The 24,944-nt window shown below is 42.6% G+C and overlaps 1 protein-coding gene across 1 annotated transcript in view; it reads left to right on the forward strand.

Annotated features, from left to right (window-relative positions):
* MTM1 (myotubularin 1) overlaps positions 1 to 24,944 on the forward strand; it is a 98,106-nt gene that overhangs the window by 57,387 nt on the left and 15,775 nt on the right. Inside the window, exons 7-10 of the mRNA XM_043571053.1 lie at positions 9,390 to 9,473; positions 11,663 to 11,812; positions 16,015 to 16,203; positions 20,004 to 20,189. Coding sequence (XP_043426988.1) covers positions 9,390 to 9,473; positions 11,663 to 11,812; positions 16,015 to 16,203; positions 20,004 to 20,189 — 609 coding nt within the window. The remainder of the gene's footprint in view (positions 1 to 9,389; positions 9,474 to 11,662; positions 11,813 to 16,014; positions 16,204 to 20,003; positions 20,190 to 24,944) is intronic.

Below are 24,944 nucleotides of genomic sequence, written 5' to 3' on the forward strand. Positions count from 1 at the left end.
GACATGGACATCTTCGTGGGGTCATCCTGCCAACTGTACCAATCCCAGTATGCTTTCTGTCTTTTTCAATCTCTGCTAATCTAATAGGTGAAAATGTGGATTCATAGTTTTATTTTGTATTTATCCTATCCTATTTGACTAAAATTGAATATCTTTTGGTTTGAGCTGTTTGCCTTTCTATTTGTTCTCTGTGACTTCTGCCTATATTTCTTTTGGAATTTTGGTCTTTTTCTTGTTGAAGGAGTTCTTTATGTACTAGCTATGCTCGTAATACAAGTTGCAGTTATTTTCCCCATATGTATGTCTTTTGACTTAGGGTGGCTTTTGCTATGGGGATTTTTTTTTAATCTTTATTTGTGAGTGTTCATCATTTTTTTTCTTTTTGGGGATGGGGATCCCTAAGACAGCCCTAAGTTTGATGATTCATCAGGAGAGTTCACAAGACTTTATTAACACATAGTCATACTCACAAGTGTGATTTATTACAGCAAAAGGGTACAGAGGAAAAGCAGCAAAAGGGAAAGGTGTATGGGGTAGAAGTCATGGTAGAAACTCTGCACGAGCTTCCAGAGTTTTCTCCCCATGGAGTCACACAGGAAGCACTTAATTCCTACAGCACCAAGTTGAGACCACGCATGGGAAATGTTATCAACTGCGGAAGCTCGGCACCTAGGGTTTTGATCAGAGGCCGGTCATGTAGCCCCTCTGCCTAACATGTACCAAAACCCCAGCCTCTCAGAAGGAAAGCAGGCGCTCAGCATAAATCACGTGTATACACTTTGGGCACCGCCAACCACTCTTAGCGATTAGGGAGCAATGGGAACCCTCCCGAGAGCCAGGTTCCCAGAGTCCGGCTGAGGGCCAGTCTTGCGAGTGGACCTGGGTAATGACAGCAGCCAGGGTTGCTAGGATAATTCTTGTCTGCATGGTTTTCTTTTATAACTTCTGGGTTTTGTATCCCTGTTAGGGAGGTTTTCTCTACTCAGAGTTCTAGAAGAATTCTCCCTAGAATATTATTTTAATACTTTCTTTTTAAAACTTAAATATTCCATCAATTTGGAATTTTTTCGGGGTGACCGTGTCCGCGTAAGATCTGGATCCCAATCTTTCTTCCACTGTTGTCACCACACCATTGGTTATCTGATCTGCTCCTTTGAAACACCACCTTTACCACACACTTCGTTCCGCTTGGTGTTTGATTTCTGAATGTTTCCTTTCTTGCATCAATCACTCTTCATGTACCAGTAACATTCTTTTTAACTCTTGAGGCTTCATAAGATGAAAGGCCTGGTAGAGCAGGCTTCTCCTTGTTTCTCCTCTTTTTTTCATCCCTTTCCTCCCTGTTTGTGCTGTCCAGGCATTTCTGGAACGCCTGTGTTGTGGCTAGGTGCGGGGAGCTGGGGCTCATGCCGACCCCCTGGCCCCTGGGAGAGCAAACAGACACATACGATATAGATGCATGTGCACAGGACATCAGGGGAGTGGCAAGTAAGGGGCTTGTTGTCGAGGAAGGCTTCCTAGAGGAGGTGAATCCTGGAAGACGAGTAGGAGTGTTAGCCAGGCAGAAACAGCCAAGGGCAGGAACAGTGTGTGCAAATGTGAAGAGACTGGATACAGACTGGACCCACACGTGGGCTGGTGGCTATGTGGGAATAGTGGTGACAGATGGTGTTGGAGGGGAAGGCTGGGCCCCAAAGCTCGCAGAGCCTAACCTGCCCCACCAAGAGGTTCCACTTTCTATCTGAAGGGGAGGGGAGCCATTCAAGGGGTTGAAGCAGTAAAGTGACATTAAATTTCGATTTCAGAAGATTGCTTGGGCTGCAGCATACAGACTGCATGGAGAGGGGCAGGAGTTTAATTCTGGGGATGTTCATTAGTCACCTGGGTACATGATTGTGAGCCCTTCAAATGGGGCAAAGGAGAGGGGCAGGAGAGTGAGGATTTGAGGACGATCTAGAAGAACAGTAGAATTTGTTGATTGTGTGACTATAATTATGATGGGGGATGACATGATAGGGAAGAATCCAGCCTGGATAAACAGGTTGACATTGGTTGAGATGGGCAGCATTGGAGTGGGGAGGGAAGAGGCGGTGAGCTCCATTTCAGATATGTGGAATTGCAGGTGTCTGTAGGACAGCCAGACAGACATATCTAGGAGGCAGGTGGCCGCGTACCTGGAGCTGTGGCCTGGGGCAAGGTTTATTTGGCAGGCCCAGATGTGATCATTGGCATTTTCATAGATGTGGCCAAAATTGCCAGGAGAGACAGTTACAGTGAGAAGAGGTATGACAGATGAACCCTGAGAAATGTCACCATAAGTGATTATGATTGTAGACAAGTAGGAAAGAATGCTCTTTTTCCAAATGGTTTCAAATGACATTTCAAATGTACTTACTGAGTCGTCTTCTCCTGAATAAATGACTGTGTATATTTATATATGAAGGTGATGGCAACCCAGAAATATTAAGCCACTTTCCCCAGGGAAGGTGGTAGAAAGAGGACGAGGAGAATTATTTATGCAGGAAGTATAAATGGCAGTTGATGTGCTAGCTGCTTTTGACCTATGAGACTTGTGTCAGATTTTTCGACTCAATTACCTTTGATGCACTTACCTGAAGATGTTACTTAGAATTACAAACGTTGCCAAGTGTCAGTACCTCCTGTGGTTCTTCCTTAAAAATTTGAGCTCCTCCCCTTTAATGAAAGCATTTTTTCTTATATGAAGAGGTCTGTTTTTTAAGTGTAATCTAAAAGATGAAAATGACATGCATTTACATTGCTTACCCTTATGTGGTAGATGGAAGCTTTTAGAAAGGCGGGTATCTTCAATTTCAGAAATCAAGTTAGAACAAAAAAAAAAATGCTCCCTTAAATTCCTGTTCCAACACTGCAAAATTCTATCTGGAAAGAGTTAACAGTCCCCTGACTTTTAATTTTTTTTTAACATTTATTTATTTTTGAGAGAGACAGAGCATGAGCAGGGGATGGGCAGAGAGAGAGAGAGAGAGAGAGAGACAGAATCTGAAGCAGGCTCCAAGCTCTGACCTATCAGCACAGAGCCTAACGTGGGGCTCGAACCCACAAACCGTGAGATCATGACCTGAGCTGAGGTCAGACGCTTAACCGACTGAGCCACCCAGGAGCCCCTGAACTTTTAATGCTAGATATTCAGAGTTATATTTTGTTTACTTCCTGAAAAGGGTCTTCTCGTTCTAAAACTTGTGTCCATCAATGACCGTGCCATTGCATGGTGGTAGCATCATTTGAAAGCACTGTTAAATCTCCATAGTTTATCGATTCATTCCCCTGCGTACTATGAAAATAGTTTTCTTCTGTAACTGTCTCCCTTTTGAATGATATTTAGTTTTTACAAATCTGATTCTGTGACATCCAGTTCCGAGACATACTGTGAAGAGTCCTTGAGGGAAGAGGCTGTCCGTGAGGGGCTCCATGAGATCTAGAACCCTAATTCGCAGACAGCTCTCCCACCTCAAAGAAGGAAACTTCTAAATCACTCAACATTGATAGAGTCTACTAAATAAATAAATAAGTCCAGTCTAGGTGTTTTAAGTGAGTTGATGCGTCTTCATGTAGTTGCCATTTAAAACCAATGGCTAATTAAGTGAAAGCCAAAACCTGTTGTCGTTTCAGATTTTTTCTCCCACGAGACACAACAGTGATAAATGTAGGAAAATTTAAATGACAAGTTACATTCTCTTTGTCAGAGCTGTTTTTATCCCTAGTGTGAAATCGGAGATTTTCATCTCAACTTTGTCCTTTTAACATTTTTCAAATGTTACATTGTGCTATTTTTAAACCTGGAAAAAAATGCACATGATTGCTTTTTTTTTTTTTTTTAAGTCTCCATGCATGGGATCTCTTGACTAGTAGGAATCTGAATTGGTGAAATGCCAAAATACCAATAAAGAACCAAATAAAGGAAGACCTGCTCATTTGAAACCAGGATAGGCACTTGATGGTGGCTGTTTTCTGGTGTCAGTTTCCTGATTCTGTTACTGTACTGTAGCTGTCTATGCAGTATGTTCACATCGGGGAAGCTGAGTGAAGGCTGCACGGGACTTGACTGTACATCTTTGTCACTTCTTGTAAATCTGTAATTATTTCAAAATAACTTTTTTAAAAAAGGAGAGCAGCCGGCCAGATAGGTCATCTGCACAGAGGCCCGAGGCTGTGTTCCTAAGTGTCATCTGTGTATATTGCACGGCCCCCCCCCCACCCTCTGGCAGCAGCCGAGTTGCCGGTTCGGTTCTGTGGGGCCAAGGCGGGGCCCAGGCACCCCCGCCCCTATCCTGAGGCAGAGCCAGGCTGAGGGACCAGGCCCCAGAAGAAAGCCACGGGGGTTAGGGTGGGGGCGCTTCCCGAAGCACCGAAGCACCAATCGGATTTGGCGATTTGGCGAACCCCTTGGCTCTGAGGCTTTGCTGAGCCCGCACTGACTCCTGGTTGCCTTGTCCTCGGGCGGGCCGTGAAAGGAGTGAAAGGAGATCGGTGCCGGGACCAGTTCAAGCGGCCGACTCCACTGTTTCCCGCCTCACACACCCCTCCCCCTGAGCCATCCTCGTGAAGGAGGGTTCTCTCCATGGTGCTTGGGTCTCCCCAAGAGAGGGTCCCGATCGGGCCAAGGTTATCATTAGGAATGACTGGGAAATGGCAACCCCACTAATAAAGCACTAAAAGACTCGAAGTCTTGAAAAATGTGTTGTCTGTAAGAGAAAATAAATGTCAGCTAAAAACCTCAAGGTGTGTAGCCCATTAACTTTAGGTTTTAACAGTTTTCAGACAGAAGCCTTAATTAGGCTTGTCACAAGTCCCTACTTGTAGGGAATTCTGTGCTTTGTAATAATGCAGATGAAGGGTTTTGTTTCTGTCCTTTAATGCTTAGTAAGTTTTTTTGTATAATCCTCTTTTATGTTCCTCTGTTGAGAGCTTGTATTTTAACATTCTCGCTTTGTTCTCTTATCTGGATCTTGAAGGAGAAAAAAAAAGGGTAAAAAAATTAAAATATCTGGGACTTAAGTCCGGGTACATTCAACTTTTGAAAATATCCTCATGGATTCTTTTAGAATGCTTGCCTCAGTATGAGAGCCAAGTATGGACAACTTACTGTTTGCATCGTGTTCTTCTTTAAAAAGTAACAAGTTGTCCTTTATAAAAAAGATTTAATTCCTTGTAATTGTAAGCTAATTTATCTAGATGGTTAAAATATTAGTTTAAGCACCTGGTCTTTTTTACCTTAAGCTCCAGTTTGGTATTAGATATGTTGCTGTCTATTTCATGACCAGAAATATCTGGCTGTTAGGTGACTCGTAAACCTTCCTGAAATATCTGAGGTCCAAGTCTGGCTCTCAGCTCTTAACCTGGGGACAGTTTCCATCATAGAGTTCTCATAGCCATGTTTCAGGGATAAGGGATGCCAGTTCATGGCATCATCCTGTATATCTGGGCATCATCATAATGTGAAGTGTCATTCCAGAATGATTTCATGAGAAAGGCCACCTGAGATGTTGCTACTGCGAGCACATTGTATCTTTCTCTTGTTAATGACAGTTTTTTATATTACTTGTGTTCAGAGTTCCCTTAAATCAAGCATGTTAAAGAAATCATGGAGAGGTGCCTAGGTGGCTCAGTTGGTTAAATGACCAACTTCGGCTCAGGTCATGATCTCACGGTTTGTGAGTTCAAGCCCCGCGTGGGGCTCTGTGCTGACAACTCAGCCTGGAGCATGCTTCAGATTCTGTGTGTGTGTCTCTCTCTGCCCTTTCCTGCTCATGCTCTGTCTCTCTCTCCCTGTCTGTCAAAAATGAATAAACATTAAAGAAATAAAAAAAGAAATAAAGAAATCGTGGATATCATTTTGGTTTGGGCTGTATAACTTTCATCTTCTGATAACAAACTTGTAAACTTATGCTTATCAGTAATTTTAATATAAGATATAAGAGAGTATTTGAAGCAAGAGAGGAATTGCTTTATTATTGGTGACTGAGAAATAGTAAGGTACGTTGAAAATGCTGCTGGCAAGTCAAAGGACACTGATAGCATTAACATATATCATGAGTTTTCTGGAGAGAAAGTTTTATCTGGCCTTTGGGTTAGCAGTGTTATTCTTTGTTTTTAAAAGGCTGCCATATTCACTTGAGCTTCATGGGAAAGATGCAAATAACTAGAAGCAAACTGAACAAAAACCATGTTGAGATCAGGAACTTATTTCAAGAAAGCAGATTATAGGTCTTCTTCTAAAGTGAATGACACCCCTGTGCCTTAAGCCTCCTGCCATGTACAAGTATGTCAACAGCACAGCAGCCAGGAGTGTTGAGCAGTACCTGTGCTGGCTACTGACCAGTATAATATCCAGGGCTCAGATGTCACCCAGAGACTGCTTTGCTGTGTTCTACTGATTCTGTTTCGGGATGAAGAAGTACACCATACATTTTCGTGTTGTTTTCATCAAAAGTCCCTCTGTCGTTTAAACTTCAGTTAATAGAAATCATTTGTTTTCCCCAGTGGTACTGAATAATTAACTATTTAAGCAATCAGCGAATTGCTTAGCTAGATCAGTATCGTGTGGTCGGCATGCTACCCATGCAGAATACATAGCACTTGGACCTACCACCGCCAGAACTGAGACCTGCTGAGGGTGTCCTATGCTTTAGAAAGTTGAAGAGGAGAGTCTGGACAGCATGTTCTTGATCAGTTTTCACCTTAAACCTCCTGCCTTTTAAATTTATTTTAATGTTTGTTTATTTTTGAGAAAGAGCATGAGCAGGGGAGGGGCAGAGACAGAGGGAGACACAGAATCTGAAGAAGGTTCCATCCAGGCTCCTACTGTCAGCACAGAGCCCGATGCAGGGCTCAGACCCACAAACCGTGACATCATGACCTGAACCAAGTTGGACGCTTAACCAACTGAGCCACCCAGGTACCCCCAAAACTCCTGCCTTTTAGACACACTAAACTGTTGCTGCCAAGTAAGCCTTTTCCTGAAACTCTCTGTAACGTAGGAGAGAGAATGCTGCCATTCAAAGTTGTAGTATGATAACAGAGGAAAATGGGTGGGAAGGAAGACCCCCAGAGGAAAAAGTGCCCAAATATGGTGCCTCCAGAGAAAGTCATTGTACAGAGGCTGGATAGGCTTCACAGTTTCATTGGCAACAAAAAATACATATTCTGCCTACTATGGACGGGACACTGTTCCAGTTACTAGGAAAAGAGGATGTGGCCAAAGCAGTCATCTGTCTTTATGGAGTCCATGTTCTAGGGAGGGGACAGTGGGAGCCCAACAGTAAACAAGTAAATCTACAATCTGTCAAATGGTCCTAAGTAATATGGGGAAATAAAATGGAAAGGACAATAGGGGGTGCTGTTCTGGGGGTAGCATGTAGTTTTTCTATAGGGCATCAGAGTAAGTCTCGCTGTTTAAGGTTACATTTGAGCAGAGATGTGAAAGAGTAAGGGGGAAAGCCATGGGCGGGGGGAAGGATTCCAGATAGCTGGAGCAGTGGGTGGAAAGGCCCTGATGTTGGTATACACTTGGCACTTTGGGGGAACAGCACTGGAGGTGAATTTGGCTGGAGAGGAGTGAGCAGTGGGAGAGCAGAGACGTGGTAGGGGATGTGGCCAGATGGTGGACAGCCGCGTAGACCATTGGATAGACTTCCACTTTGGCTCCAAGTGAGATGGAAAGCCACAGGAGGATTTGGGCCAGAAGAATAACTTGAGCTGACCTAGGTTGTGACACTGTTACTCTGACTATAGAGGTAAATAAATAGAAAGTAGGGGACCAGTTAGGAAGTTATTATAATGATGCAAATGGGGGACAGTCAAGACTTTAACCAGGTGGTAGCAGTGAGCTGATGAGGATGACACCAAGGTTTTGGGCTCATCTAGAAGGATGGGGCTTCCATCTACTTCAATGGGGAGGCTGTGGGAGGAGCAGGATACAGGGGTGGTCAGGGGTTTCTCTTTGGATGTGTTAACTTTAGAATCTTCCAGATGCCTCTTAGGCTGGAGTTTTGGGGTGGTCCCTTGGACTGCCTGGCCTGCAGATCCAAGTTGGGGCTGGAGAGCAATAGCTACTAGGTAGGAGTCACTAGGGTCTGGATGGTATTTGAAGCTGTGAAATTCATCAGAATCGCCTCTAGAGTAACCACAGAAGGAAAAGCGAGGAGAGGTCTGGGTCCTTCATCTCACAGAGATCATGGCATTGATTCCGAATTCATAGAGAACAAACAGTTAAAAATTTTCCTAATGTCCTGTCCCTCATGTTTTGAGACAGCTGTACTATTTAATAATTATTCCTGAATTTCCTTTTTTTTTTTAAGTGTGTTTTACTTGATCAATTGCTGATGTTTAAAATTGATAGGTGTAGTTTTGGTCTAGAAATCTGACTTATCTGGAAGATAATTTCAAACAAGGGCAACATTAAAAGAGATGTTTGCAGTGCACCTGGGTGGCTCAGTCAGTTAAGCCTCCGACTTCTGCTCAGGTCATGATCCCATGGTTTGTGGGTTCGAGCCCCACATTGGGCTCTGTGCTGACACCTCAGACCCTGGAGCCTGCTTCGGATTCTGTGTCTCCCTCTCTCTCTGCCCCTCCCCCACTAGTACACACACTCCTTGTCTCTGTCTCTTTCTCTCTCAAAAATAAGAAAACATTAAAAAAAGAAAGAAATGTTTGTAGGGGCACCTGTGTGGCTCAATCAGTTGAGTGTCTGACTTTGGCTCAGGTCATGATCTCACAGTTCGTGGGTTTGAGCCCCACATTGGGCTCTGTGCTGACAGTGCAGAGCATGCTCAAGGTTCTCTCTGTCTCTGTCTCTCTGCCCCTCCCCCACTCAAGTTTGTACACATGTGTGCACATGCTCTCTCTCTCTCTCTCTCATGATAAATAAACATGAAAAAAAAAAAGATGTTTGCAGCCATGGAAACTTGAGGTCTCAGAAGTAATTATTACTCAAGATAGAAGGCAGTAGGGGGGCACCTGGGTGGCTCAGTTGGTTAAGGGGCTAACTTCGGCTCAGGTCATAATCTCACAGTTGGTGGGTTCAAGCCCCACACCGGGCTCTGTGCTGACAGCTCAGAGCCTGGACCCCGCTTCAGATTCTGTGTCTCCCTCTCTCTCTGCCCCTCCCTTGCTCATGCTCTGTCTCTCTGTCTCAAAAATAAATAAACGTTAAAAAAAATTAAAAAAAAAAAGAAGGCAGCAGAAGTCTAGTGTGCACTTTTCACCATCATTTCTTTTTGAAAGTCTCACTTTGGGTTGTGATTTCATGGTAGGCAAATCTGGTGAAAACTTGGAGGGTGTAGTATTAGTAGGCTATCAGTTCTGTCACGCTGCACTTTAAATTCTCTTTTTCCTTTTGCCTTTTTTAGCCAATATTTGCATTTCTAAATGAAGAAAAGTTTAACGTGGATGGATGGACAGTTTATAACCCAGTAGAAGAATACAGAAGGCAGGTAAGTCAACAGGTGCTACGGCAGGTGGTAAATCTCAAACGCGCATGGTGACACTATGTTGTCAGTCATACTCTGAGAATCAGTGAAATCCTTGCTTAGTATATTTTTCGTGGCAGTTATAGCTCATTTTTTCGATTACTGTGTGATTTATGAGCTCATTCCCTAGCAATATTCAAGTTGCATTGAAGGCTGGGTAGCCAAGTTCTGTTTCCTTCTGGTACATGAACAATGTCGGTTGTATGTTGTTCATGAAATGAATCAAATACGTGGGGTCTAGAAAAGTCAAACTTCTATACCTTACTATTGAGGCATTCGTGTCACTACGTATTTACACATTTGGGAGCATAACTATCACTGACAGCTAAATTTAAATTATATTTATTCCACTTTGCAGATTGAAATGAATTAGGACTGTTTTCCTATAATGCTGACTTTTCCAACAAAGCTTTGATGAACATATATTAGAATAGCTTTTACTGCTCTCTTCTGTAAACTTCACCTGCATGCATGTTCATTTGCTGTAATAAAGGCAAGAGGCTTGGTACAATGTTGCTGTTCAGGGACAAAGGTCTCTTGTGGCATTTTTTGTGAAGAAGAGCCAATGTGTATTATGTAACAGGAGCCACAATTTGACCTGTGGTTTAATCAAGTTTTTAGGCCAGGTAGGAGTTTTGTGATGGAGGTTTTCATAGTCCTCATCCTACAAAGCTCTTAAAATAATTGGGAGCATTTGCTGAGTGAGCTGTGAGACTCCGATGGAGCCCAGTTGCTTTATATGAAAAGGCAGTGAATGTAAAGTAAAATTCTAGGACCCTAGACTCGAGGAGAACCTTCTAGCCACCACCTCCACTACCAAGCACCTGGGTTGATTATTCTTTCTAGTCTTGATCGGCGGCATACATATTCATAAGCAGATTCAACGCTCAGGAATGTGGGTGTGGGAGTTTAGATGGCACATAGGAACTAGGGCGTCCTGTGCTTCCAGAAGTCCGCTTTAGACTGGTGGGTTTTCAAAGGCTGTATATGTGTTTCATTTTAATAATCTCTGTTCTGGGTCAGATCTTGAGGCAGAAGAAAGACCATTGAAACATTTTGCATGTTTTGGAGGCCTCTGTAGCATTATGTATTTAAATATTTGTACCTTAGTTTTGGAGTGTTATGGACAATATTAAGACTTATTTTGTAGGCCAATGTTTCTAGCTTGAAACAAAACAGTTCCTGTTTTTCAGATTGCATGCATATATGAACTGTTGAAGGTATCTTGTTCTAGACTGCCATTATATTTCATCTTTTCTTCTTATAACTTTCTCATGGGACTTATAACTCTCTAATTGGACTCAGCATCAGACTCACCTGTTTGGTCCGTGGTCTATAGGACCAGACCTAAGGAAAAGGTACAATGTCTGTCCCCACAGCAAACACCCACATAGCTCACCTTTGTGTGTGTATTTGTGTATTTGTGAGTATGGGGAGAGAATATTCCACCACCTCTGGATCTTGTCCATACGCGGTTTTGTGGGTAGCTGGCAGGATGGCAAGTGTATTCCGTGTCTCCCTGTCACGTTAGCCATCTGCTTAGAATGCAGGTGGCTGTATTTCTCACACAGCCTACGGAGTGACCGCCAATCCCAAACAACTTGGTTGAAAACACTTTTAGGAGGTGGCGAAATGAGCCTCCCCAGAGGGGTTTTCCTTTACTTCCCCTCTGTGACTTTCTGCATAATCTTAGCCTCTTTCTACTTTGGAGCAGACTGAAGCATTCACTCTCTTTTGAGTAGGGAGAGGCAGTTGCCCAATGTCTTTTCTACCTCAAGTGGACACAGGTTAAAATTATGTGATGCACTTTTCTCTGGGGTGGGGAGGGTACGTAGGTGAGAGATGCACTTGGGCTTACTGTTACACACATAGTAAGGAATAGTTTGACGTGAAATTAACGAGGAGCTCAAATTCAAGAGAATTTGTATTTACCAATGACATTTTAGAATTATGGAAGCCACCAGTGTTTTGTCTTGTGTTCTTATGTTGTCCAGATGACTGATTTGGCTCCCTTTATTATAAATCAGTAGACTGTCCCTACCCTGTGTTCAAAGAGGCACGTGCAGATTCTGCTAGCAAAAGGAAAGGAGACCCAAGGCCAGTCCGGAGACGGAGCTGTGCAATACTGACTTGGACATCCTTCTCTCCTGCAGGGCTTGCCTAACCACTACTGGAGAATCACTTTTATCAATAAGTGCTATGAACTGTGTGACACCTACCCTGCTCTCTTGGTGGTTCCATATCGTGCCTCAGATGATGATCTCAGGAGAGTCGCAACTTTTAGATCCAGAAACCGAATTCCAGTGAGTACTACAGTTAATGTTTTCTTCAAAGACTGCCTTTTGTCCCATAAGAACAGGAATCCAGTCAGAGACACACTCTTGGAATCTCAGTCCACCGTGTTGTTTTTGAGTGCCCGCTGAGCACACAAAGGACCGCGCTGAACAGGAAAAGAAGTGAGACTGCACCTGCCTTCCGGGAGTTCACAATCAAGGACAGAGAATGAGCGCAAGTAATTCTCATACAGGAGAGGGTGAAAGTGACGCTACCATACCTAAACCAGGTGCTTGCTGGAAGGACAGAAAGAAGTATAGGGACTTTCCGGTTTTCACCTTTGCAGCCCCATACCTTACGTGCGACGGGCCCTTGACAAGTGTCGGCCAAATCATACTGGAAACAACGCGCTATCTGTCTAATGTCACAGAGCACAGAGCACATGGGTACAGGCTTTTGGGTGCGGCCACCTTTATTAGGGTTAGCTCATCCTCATCATGTTTGCCGGCTGCCCGAGTGCCAAATGCACATGATTCCAGACGGTATGCTTACAGTATCCTTGGACCTAGTTCACCAAGTTCTCTTTGGCTCTTGAATATTTATGTGAGTCACGCCATCTACTTTGTGTACATAAATTTTCTTGACTAAAAATTTAGAGAATTTTTCCTCTCTTAATTATCAGAGCATGTCATAATGAGTACATCGCTTTGTTTTTGTTTTTCTAAATAACAGATTTTGGAAAAACAAGGATAGAAGAAATTAAGATTTAATGTCACCTTGCCTTTAACTCCAAGTCTAGACATTTTTTATCCTTAAAAGGACATTCATGTGAAACTTTGGTCTAGTGTCAACATAACAGGAATCATAACTTTAAAATTCGCTCCCTTCTCTAATTCTCAGTGTCTGTTCAGATCGTAATGATGTATATTGTATTTGAACATGTTTTTCAGCTCATTTTGCTAGAATACAGTGCCAACGAAGCTAGAATTACAAGTTTACTCCTCTCGTGCTCTTCTGCGACATACTTTTCTGTGTTGTAGCCATAGACTCCACCCCTGCCTTGGCCAGCTGTCTTTGCTAATACTTGTCTTGCCCACAGGAGGAAGAGGTTAGGGTGGTGTGGATCGACTTTGTTCATGCCTTCATTCAGTTGAACGTCTACCATGAGAAACGTGTGTGTGTATGTGTGTGTGTGTGTATTTCATGGGATTTGGGTCAGGAGAGGTGGTGTGTGTGTGTGTATTTCACAGGATTTGGGGCAGGAGAGGAGAGGTGTGTGTGTGTGTGTGTGTGTGTGTGTGTGTGTGTGTGTGTGTATTTCACAGGATTTGGGGCAAGAGAGGAGGGGTGTGTGTGTGTGTATTTCATGGGATTTGGGTCAGGAGAGGAGAGGAAACAAGTGTGCTCAGGCTGCCTTCTTGACCCCCTAGTTTCCACTCTTCTGAGTGAATGAGAGCCCACTGTAGAACACATAAGATGCATAACTTTTTACTTATTTACCCATTTTATTGATCCTTCTTACTTCATAGTGGCCACAAATTTGCATTTATTTTTCCTAATAAAACTAAAGCTAAGCTCTCCTTCACATCTATATCTTTATAGATTACCATGCTTAATCATATTTAATAGTAGATAATGTACTTTTTCTGATATACCTCATAATCATCTGACTCTTGACTATAACCCAGAAAATGCATTTGCTTTTAATGTGAAATCCTTACTATTTGATATTTAGTTCTTTTTTTAAGAAAGCCCATGTAAAAATACAAGAAGAATTGATGAGAAAGCAGTTTTGTTATTTGTACATAAATAGCATATGAACTATTATAAGATACCATTTAATAACAAAATGATCCACATGCATTGATGTTCCCATCAATGCATACATATGTTCTGTTATGCATTCCTTTTTCTCCCATAGGTTTGTCTTAATGTTACAGAAGTCCTTAACATATAAGTAACACATAGTTACTTCACATATTTTACAAAATGCCGATAAAGAAAAAGGATTCTGCCATCTAGTGAGAACCACAGTTAACATTTTGGTCTATGTCCTTCCAGACTTCCTTCTATGCATACATATTTTTATTTGGAAAGAAAAAGAAATTATGCTGTCATTTGTGTCTCTGCTTTCTCTGTGTAACATTATCTTGGAAAGAGCATTTCCTGCTGTTAAACATCTGTGTGCCGGTGTGTACATGTACCATATGTATTTAATCAGTTTTCTATTATGAGGTATCTTGGTTATTTTTTTATTTTTTTGCTATTATAAACAACGCTGTGATAAACATCTTTTTTGGTGGCTAAATATTTGTGTACATCCTTAATTATCTATGGCTTCTAGATATTAACTTTAGTAGGAATAACCTAATATAGTACCATATACTTTGAAAGCAGTCATGGTAGTTGATGTTGTGAAGCTACTATTATTTATACCTGTGAGCCAAACAGCAAGCATCCTTTTAAAAAGGTAGTCAAGGGGTGCCTGGGCAGCTCAGTCAGTTAAGCATCTGACTCTTATTTTTGGCTTGAGCCATGATCTCATGGTTTATGAGTTTGAGCCCCGTGTTGGGGGTCTATGCTGACAGTGCAGAGACTGCTTGGGATTTTTTCTCTCCCTCTCTCTCTGCCCCTTCTCTGCTTTCTCTCTCAAAAATAGGGGCTCCTTGTGGCTCAGTGGGTTAAGCGTCTGACTTTGGCTCAGGTCATGATCTCACAGTTCATGGGTTCGAGCTCTGCATTGGGCTCTGTGCTGACAGGTTGGAGCCTGGAGCCTGCTTCAGATTCTGAGTGTCCCTGTCTCTCTGCCCTGCCCCCACTTACACTCTCTCTCAAAAATTAATAAACATTAAGTAAATAAATAAATATTAAAAAAAATAAAAAGGTAGTCAAGATCCCTCAAGAAAAAGAAAAGAGGAAGTGAAACAACTTGTAAGAGAAGCATTTCTTAATGTGATCTGGTGACTCCAGCCTTAAACTTCCCGAGCAGAGAGAAGAGGGGTGGAGGAAGGGAAGGCATGGGTGGTGGCACAGGGCGGTGTCTTGCCCAGGACCTGATTTCAGTTTAAAACTTGGGAGGGTCTCTATCAAATAATAGGTCTCTTATGTGTAGCAATTTTCTCTTTTGAAAGTGATCTTGTATCAGATCAACATGTACAGCTTAAACTTCCACAGTGCCGCATGTCACTTACATCGCAGTAAACCTGAAAAATGACAACTCCGTGCACATGTCAAAGTGATCTCGTGTCTCTTACTGGTCTTAAAGCGAGGGCCACAGGAGGCAGGCTGGGCAGGTCCCATCTCTGCCTTGTTGATTACAAAGTGGAGGTCGGGGAGGGCCAGTTCTTGTTCCGGGGCTTCCCACCTCTCAGCCTTTGGACTCTTAGGAGTCACAGTGGTGTTTTGTACAGGTCTCTTCATGGTGTGAAGAGTCCATGAATGAGTATTCATTAATGCCATCACATCCTCTTTTCTCGCTAACCCAATGTCGGCATCATGTACATCGATTTTCATGGACATCAGTGCTTATCATTTGCCGTCATGGAGGGGGCGACTTCAGGGATGACGGCGCATTTGGCCTTCTATTAAGTGAGCTCAGACACTTCTGCTTCTTTAGTTCTTCTGTCTGCTTTTCATAGTTTTTCATATCTGACTCCGTGGGCTGCTCAGCTCGCCCCTGGAAGGTACTTCACCTGTGTTTTTCATTCATCCTCCCAGCAGGGCCATGGAGTCATGCTCCTCCTCATTCGATGGCGGAGGAGACAGAAGTGACACAGACTGTGAGCTCAGTACCCAGGCTACAGCCACAGCAGACATGTGCTTCACATGTACATGAGCTGTAGATGTGAGTTGGTATTATGGAGACACGTTGTACCAGACGTGATTTCCTTTACGTATCACTGAGAAATCCAGTACAAGCTACAGAGCAGAAGTAATATCAGAAGCCTTTTATTTCCTTTAAGCGAGAGAACTTTTTTTTTTTTTCGGTAAGCATTTAACTTCTACAAGAAAACACTAGTAAAGCAATTGGTTATTCTAGCTGCCTCTGGATAATTGTCACTGTTAAATGTGTGTTGCTGAGCACATTGCGTAAAATCGCAGGTGAACCGGTATTCTGTTTTGGCAAAATCAGATTCACTTCCTCATGATTGTTAGTGCTTTCTGTTTTGGGTATTTCTGTTTTGAGATTTGTTTTTTTCCTGATAGCTTAAAATTTCTGAACTAACCTTAGGTGCTGTCATGGATTCATCCAGAAAACAAGACCGTCATCGTGCGTTGCAGTCAGCCTCTTGTCGGTATGAGTGGTAAACGGAATAAGGATGATGAGAAGTATCTCGATGTTATCAGGGAGACTAATAGACAAATTTCTAAACTCACAATCTATGATGCAAGACCCAATGTAAATGCAGTGGCGAACAAGGTGAGTGCATTTAGTGACATGACAGATGCTTCTCTTAGATACAGTGTGCCATGTTTTACATGATTGTGTTTGCCGCGGCGTGTCACTTTGTGGGCTTACGTTAATAGTTAAACTTAGTTGAAATAGGAAGACTACTTTGCTGACATAGGAAGTAGTTTTAATCACAAAACGTATTTTAAAACGTGAATCCGTTAAATGAGAATAACCTTTAGGTAAATTAGATGAGTATCGAACTATAATGAACTTCAATCCTGGCGCAAGTTCAGCCCTCTTTGGAGTGCCTTAGGCATCTACGAGGAGTTGTGGGAAGCTGCAATGTTTAAACCCTAAATCTGTAGCTTCATCCAAACGGTCTCTTCACTGCACTTGTTAATGTGCCTGCTCATTTATATAAGATAATTCAGTAAAAGGAGATTTCTGTATATGGATTTTACAATCAGGCACACACAATGTTACTGTTTTCAGCGGCAATCTGTCTCCATTGTCTTCTTGGCCTTCTTAAGCAGAGTGTGCCAAGTGCCCCTAAAATTGGTCGGGGACGTCGCTGTGAACATCAGTGACTATGTAGCGTTGCTTTCAGAAGCTCCCCAGAAGTTGCCTCAAGATATAAGGCTGTTTGCCTGGACTCTAAACAGCCCCAGATTGATATGCTTTTAACATTCGATTTCTTCTTTTCGTTTTGTGTTTTCTGTCTCCTGTTATTGCCAGCTGTCACTCGCAAGTGCTCACAGTGGGCCTGCCCCGCGTTGTTCGCCACCATTCCGCCTTTCAGATTTATTGTTTCTCGTCAGCTGTAGGCTTAAATTTCATCATCTTGAATACTTTGCTTATCCCAAGGTCACTTTTCTGGCATCTTCAATTATTCATAGCACAAGACAAGAACCCAAAAGCAAAACACATCCTCCAGTGGCTCAGAGAGAGATGCAGACTGTGGTTGTTTGCACACAGATCGTGTGTCTTCCACATTTGCATCGGGGGTGGGGGTCCCCTCTGCTCCCTGTGTGCTCTTGGACAAGCTCTCTATTACTGCAGTAACAGTTTTTGTCTCACTAATGGAAATCATTTGGAAATTCTATGTAAAGCAATCAGGAGTGGTATTCATGAGTAAATTAGGAATTATAAGTAAAACATGTAGGAAATTAAGTCTAACTATGAATATCTTCTTGCATTCTTCATAACTTTAGATATTTCTGTTCCTTCCCTCATATATAGTTGAGAGTTCAAAACATGCATAAAATGCGATATCTGCATGTACACATTTAGCCTGAAATAGATATGGTGTTACATTAAAATGAAGTATTTAGAAAGAATATTTTAAAATACGTAAATGTATAAAACAAATACCTTCATCATATTAACTCTCAAGCTTACTGCTATAGCAGTAGAATTCTTGAATGCCTTTTTAACACTCAGGAAATATGCCTGTGTTGCTAGTCCTGTTAGGGATGAAGGGAAGAAAAAAATTAAGGAAAAAACCTAGGCTTTAAAGATCTCTGCAGCATTCTTTAAAAACCAAGCTCTGGTTCCCTCCTCCCTTGGCTATGTCTCTCCCCTCGTCATCTATATCCATAGCAACAGGCCCTTGAACCTTCGCGTTGTCATATTAGATAATCTGGGTTGTTCCTTTCTGTTGAAGAGAAGGAAACTGAAAAGACTTCCAAAGTAACCAGAGATGGAGAATTGGAACTTTTGGGAACTCAATCTATGCTTGACTAATTGATTTTTACCCTTGTGACTTCTGTTCTCTTTGGACCTAATTGTTCCTCCCTTGTGGAGATTTAGAAATTTACAACTTCCGATGTAATAAGCGACATTACACCATTTTAAAGTAAACAAACCAGGGGCGCCTGGGTGGCGCAGTCGGTTAAGCGTCTGACTTCAGCCAGGTCACGATCTCGCGGTCCGTGAGTTCGAGCCCCGCGTCAGGCTCTGGGCTGATGGCTCGGAGCCTGGAGCCTGCTTCCGATTCTGTGTCTCCCTCTCTCTCTGCCCCTCCCCCGTTCATGCTCTGTCTCTCTCTGTCCCAAAAATAAATAAATGTTGAAAAAAAAATTTTTTTAAAAAATAAAGTAAACAAACCAACCCCAGGCTTAGATAAAACTCAGCACCAGGCTGCTTCAATTTGGTGGCGGTCTGCTGTGATTAGAGTGGAACTGCATTAATGCCTGTCTTTGCTCTGGCAATGAGCAGCAAGTATAGTTTTCCTTTTATTTTTTTTTATTTTTGCATAGTATCTTCAGTTATGTATGAAAGAAACTCCAGCATTGAGAATCTCTTTGCAAATCACTGTAGCTTTTTAAAAACCACATGTGTAGAGAAGCAGGTCAGCTCTGGGAGGGTGACGTGTGTCATTGCTTTATAGGCTTGCAGCTCCAGCAAAACTTAGGCCTGCTATCTCCTCCCAGGCCGGGAGCCTGCAGCTTAGGAAGTGACTGCCAGGTGGATAGGAGCGCCTCTGTCTTGGCCTCTGATCTGAGCTGCAAAGTGCTATGCCCTGAGGCATGGATAACCAACAACAGGGAAATACGGCTCATCTGTCTATTCGCTAGCTAATAACTTTTTAAAAACGGTAATGTGAATGTGTATTGTCTACTTACTACTGATGATGCTGTTAGTAACAAGCTCTAAAATATATGTTATATATTCTTCCTATTGTTATAAATAAAAAGAGGCAAAATGTAGCAATAGCACATTTGTCCAATGCCTTCCCCTTCCATTTCAGCTTATAGAACATTGCTTTCTTGGCAAGTCTATGAATTATTTAACTTTTTCTTAAGGGGCCAGAGGCCACATGTTCCATGGCATGTTAAAACATTAAACAAAATGCAGCCAGGTTCTTCAACAAAACCATTACATTTCTTTTTCTCTACGTGGAAAATGGGTATCTTCACCCCATTGTGAAGGTGGACGGATGCCTGCCCTGGCAAGATAATACTTTCAGGTGCTGTGGTGTAGGTGGTGGCCATCTTGGCTCCCCTCGAAACCTTTTGCTCTTTGAGGGCCTACTACGTACGGCTCTCTGTCCTTGGTGTTTGCACAGCAGACAAACAGTCATGGTGCACTAGAAAAGGTTTGGGCTTTGAACTCAGCGTGAATTCTGTTGATTACCATGGGGCTTTGGGGATCATTAAATAGTATCTCTTCTCTTTTGCAAAATGGGGATAGTAATACCTCCCTTGCTTGCAGCATTGCTGTAAGAATTAGATAAGATTATGGAAAGCAAGAATCAGTATCTGGAACGTCACTGGGGCTCATTAAATGGTGGCTGATGTTAGCTGTGATAGAGTGTGCCTCCTTTTAATCCTGTTTAACCTACTGAAGTGTTATTGCCTATTCTGTGGGAGAGAACGTTGAGGCTCAGGGAGGTTGAGAGCCTTGCCTCAAATCACATAGCAAAGAAGGGCCAAAGCGCCTCCACCCCCTTCTACCCCCCTCCACCGCTGCTGAAGAAGAGTACTTCTACAGAGCTGATAGAGGACAAGGACCCTTGAGAACCTGCTCATGCCTTTCCAGATCCAGAAGAAGAGCTAGTAATTATGGAACATTTTGAAATGATTTTTTTCTTGTGAATACAGATCCCCAGGAAATTGCCAGCCCGCTATTTTCTTCTAGCTCAGAGTGTGACTAATGTTGTTGAGGCTGTTTTGGGTAGGAAGTCAGGTCACATCAGTCATCGCATCTAAGTCAAGTCGGAAGGTTTTAAGTTGAGATTTGGAGGACCAGTAACTTGAAATATTTGGCTAAATTACTGACGAAGTAGAAAATCCAACTGATTGTTTGTATATCTTGCTGTTTCTCAGGCAACAGGAGGAGGATATGAAAGTGATGATGCATATCACAACGCCGAACTTTTCTTCTTAGACATTCATAACATTCATGTTATGAGGGAATCTTTAAAAAAAGTCAAAGACATTGTTTATCCTAATGTGGAAGAATCTCACTGGTTGTCCAGTTTGGAGTCTACTCACTGGTTAGAACACATTAAGGCAAGTAAACATATATATATATTTTTTTATGTTTATTTTTGAGAGAGAGCAGGGGAGGGGCAGAGAGAGAGAGGGAGACACAGAATCCGAAGCAGGCTCCAGGCTCTGAGCTGTCAGCACAGAGCCCAATGTGGGGCTCGAACTCATCAACCATGAGATCATGACCTGAGCCAGAGTTGGATGCTTAGTTGACTCAGCCACCCAGGTGCCCCAAGGCAAGTATATTTTTTTTTTAAAAAAAGATTTACATGTATAAAAAAGGAAGTCATTGTTTAGTGGAACAGGAATCTCTTTTAATTCCTTCAGTTTTAAAATTGAGCAGTTATTTGTAGTGTAGGGTTCTACATTTGACGGTTTTGTGTCTCTTTATAATTTGCTTACCTAAATTACAGATTTCACAGCATCACTCCAGAACAGTTTGAGTGTTGGTAGAGATGTCACTTCCCGTGTTGTCGATAGCAAGTAGTTGGGGTTTCATGCAGATTTATTTAGGAACAGCCAATTGATTATCTAACCGTTACTGGGTATGACCCTCAAGGACCTAGAGATAGATTGTTTTTATTGAAAATAATCTCAAATTGACTTATTTTAAAGAATGAACTTTATGCCTTGATTATATTCAATCCTTCATCTTGATAAAGGCATCAAAAGCCTGCAGTCTTTAAGAGTAAAAGTACTTGAAGCTATCTGAGGAAACTAACACTTTTAGAAACCACCATTTAGTTCTGTAAACAAACAAAAAGCCCACTTTAAATAGGTGCATTTTTGATATAGATTATTTTCTAGTCAAATTGTACTTTCAAATTTGATAGGAATCATATTTCTCTTTTGCCTGTCTATAACTTTCATTTTTTTCTTAATTCATTATTCTCAAAAAGGAGTTAGCAAAACAAATTAATTGTGACAGCTGAAGGTAATGTGGGGTCCTGGATGGCAGCCTGCTTTAGAAAAAGGACATTAAGGGGCACCTGGGTGGCGCAGTCGGTTAAGCGTCCGACTTCAGCCAGGTCACGATCTCGCGGTCCGTGAGTTCGAGCCCCGCGTCGGCCTCTGGGCTGATGGCTCAGAGCCTGGAGCCTGTTTCCGATTCTGTGTCTCCCTCTCTCTCTGCCCCTCCCCTGTTCATGCTCTGTCTCTCTCTGTCCCAAAAACAAATAAACGTTGAAAAAAAAATTTAAAAAAAAAAAAAAAAGAAAGAAAAAGGACATTAAGTAGAAACTAAGGAGACCTGAATAAAGTATGCGCTTTATTAAAAATAAGTTAATATGCTCATTGATAATTTCATAGTATGTCAATATCGCTTCACTGGTTGTGACAAATGTACCACACCATTATAGGAGGTCAGGAATAGGGCAAACTGGGTCGAGTATATGCAAACTTTCTGTAGTACCTTTATAACTTTTCTGTAAATCTGAAACTATTCTAAAATAAACATTTATTTTTTAAAAAAGTAGTATTAGAAACAAAATTACTACCATTTTCAGAATATATATGTATCAGTTTGTTAAAACTGGAGTTAAATAAAATTAGTAAAAGGTAAACAAAAAAGTAGTGTACTCTTATATGCAAAGCATCACACTAGACCTCATGAATGGAAGAAGGTATGAGACATACTTCTGCCTTTAAGGAGGTTTGTGCGGTTGAAGACGTGGTATGTACGTGTGACAGGAAAGCTTCTGCTCCTTGCTGCAGTGTGTTAAGTGGAAGGGACGAGGGAACCCATTCTAGAGAAGGAGGCACTCTGAACCAAAGTCCAGGAACAGGCCTGGGGGAGGCCCCGTTGGGAAGAGTGAGGAATGCTGGAGTTGCAGGTTCATCTCAGAGACCTGGGAGAAGCCAGGTGGTCAGAGGCCTTGGCCTTGAAGCTAGGTTGTTGGAAGCCCCAGAGGTTTTGGAATAGTGAAGTAGTAGGAAAATGTTCTGGCAGGTTCTTATAGGAAAGGGAAGAAGGTAAAGTCAGAAAACAACCACTTCAGGTATCCTGAGGCAGGGTGGTAATGATCAGAATTAGAACATTTCCAGGTGGGGAGGGGGGCACTATGAAAGGGACAGACAGGAGAGCTTTCCCAGAAAGGGCCTGTGGGCTTGATGATTACCTAGACGCAGGGTCTCAAGAAATGTAGGCTGATGCCAAGAGGGTGAAGCTGGGTAACTGGGACGATGACACCACCATTTGCAGATGCAAGATTGTCCTGAGCAGGGTCTTGGTTAAGAAAAACATCATCTGTTTGAGGCAGCGGCGGGCCATCCACCTGGTGATAGGTAACAGGCAGTTTTCTTCCTGCAAAACAGAACTCAGAACAGGGGCTTGGGACTGAGATGGAAACGTGAGAATCAGCTGTTGGGCAGCCAACTCAAGCTGAGCCCTTTAATGACGCTGAGAGGGACACATTAGCAATGATTCTTGCTGAGTTCATGGGATTATGGTCATTTTTAGTTTCTTTTTTGCGCTTTTGTTCACCTTCTCCATTTTTATCCAGTGAATATATATTACTTTTGTAAATAAGGGAGAGAGCTTTTTTTCTGAAAGACAGGGCACAGGCACAGGCACAGGAATTATTAGACAAGGTGAGTCAGCTCCTACTCTGAGCTAGATAGAAGAGATACTGGTCAGAAGTAGGTCTTCTTCAATGGCTCACATGTCTGAAGAAATTAGGAGTCAAGGCCATCACATAAGATGAAGTATGGAAGTTAGGACTTAAGGAATATGGAAAATGCCATAAATGACCCCTGTAAATTTTTATCGTTTTGCCGAAAGAGAGGGAGATACAAAAGAAATGAAAGAAACTGTCATTGTTCTGTCTGGAGACCATCTGTAACTGGGGAGCCCAGAGAGACACCGGTAATGACATCTGACTCACGGCTACTTAGGCGTAGGTCAAATTGTGCTAGAAGACAGAGGAGTAGAGTTATGGGTAGCGTTGAGCTCGACCTTGAAGATCAGGTGGGAATGGGGGAGCACGTTTGGGCTGTGCTGCTTCTGGAAGCTCTAGAGGAGAATCTGTTCCTTGCCTCTTCTAGCTTCAGGTGGCTGCTGGCATTCCTTGCTGTGGCCAGATCACTTCAGTCTCTGCTTCCACGATCATGTTGCCTTCTCTCTGTGAAATCTCCCTCTGCTCCCTCTTATCAGGATATATGGGATGGAATTTAGGGCCCACCTGCATAATCCAGGATAACCTCTCCATCTCAAAGTCATTATCTTGATCACATCTGTAAAGTCTCTGTTAACCATATAAGGCGGTATTCACAGATTTGCATGGGCTAGGACCCAGCCATCTTTGGTGAGCATTATTCAGCCTCCCATGCTATTTTGCGGCCCCAGGACTACTGATAGACACGTGGCATGGCCACCACTAGCCTGCGTTCAGGCAAAACGGTCCGACCACTCTGTGCAACACAGGGCAGGCTTTGCGAGCGAAGAGACCACCACCTTGGCACGTGTCCTATATCGTCATTCTAGTTCACCGATGGAGCCCTGACAGGGTAGAGTGTCTCTCTGTTTCCTGGAGCTTACATTTTTTCTCTGCCCTTTTTTCTTTTTTTATGTTTATTTTTGAGAGAGACAGAGACAGAGTGAGGGAGGAGCAGAGAGAGACACACACACATAGAATCTGAAGCAGGCTCCAGACTCTGAGCTGTCAGCACAGAGCCCAACACGGAAGTCACGAATTGTGAGATCATGACCTGAGCCAAAGTCGGACACTTAACTGACTGAGCCACCCAGGCACCCCGCACCCCCCTCTGTCCTTTTCAACACTCTTCCCCTATAGACCTTCCCGTTGGAAAGTGACATATTATTTTGTGTTTCCTAGAAGGCGACATAATCCATGTCATCATGTTGTGGGCATTGTCTCTTTTAGTCCAACAGAAGCTAGTGGTGGGGGCGGGTACCATTACTTTAGAAAGGAACCACAATTCTGTGATTGGCTCAATGTGTCACATGTCATTACATAACTACCAGGCGTTCCTGTCAAGAAGCAATGGCGGGAATTCATACCCTATTGGCAAACATCTAATAATTTCTAAAGATAATTGGCTGAGATTGCGTTCTTTTTCGTGATAAGGGACGTGTCTGGAGTAAAGTTGCCCTCTGTAAAAATGTTCCTTCAGTTGAACTCAAGTGACCTGCTGCATTACCACAGCTTCTCAACAGCCCTTTCTTCACAAGCACCTTAAATAAAAACTGTAAACGGGAGTTTGAGGAGATACTTAGAACGCTGGAAGAAATAAAGCTGCGCTAGTCATTTTAAAAACAGTGATTTTTGCACAAATAATTGATGTGCCATCAGGTCCCCTAACCTGTCCTTCTTGGGACTACTTTGTCCACTTATCTTTGGTTACTGTTTATGTCAACATGATAAAAGTACCTATTTTTAGGGGTGCCTGGCTGGCTTAGTCTGCAGAGCAAGCTACTCTTGATTTTGGGGTCGAGTGTTCAAGCCCCACATTAGGCATACAGCTTACGGAAAAAATAAATAAGTAAAATGAAAAACCAGATCTTTCACTTACTCTTTTCCTTGAATTAGTGAAAGCGACCATAATACTTGACTGTTGCACAGCTGTTACAATTTGGGGAGCCCCCAAATGGCATCATGTAGGTGAACGGCTGATGAACACATGAAAAGACAGGGCCCTCGTACACTGACAGTGGCAACGTGAAGTGGTACAATGGCTTTTGAAAACAGTTTAGCAGTTTCTTAAAAAGTTAAACAAGTACACATTAGCGTGTGAGCCAACCATTTCACTCTTAGGCAT

The sequence above is a fragment of the Prionailurus bengalensis genome, chromosome X (assembly GCF_016509475.1).
Source record: "Prionailurus bengalensis isolate Pbe53 chromosome X, Fcat_Pben_1.1_paternal_pri, whole genome shotgun sequence".
Lineage (NCBI taxonomy): Eukaryota > Metazoa > Chordata > Mammalia > Carnivora > Felidae > Prionailurus > Prionailurus bengalensis.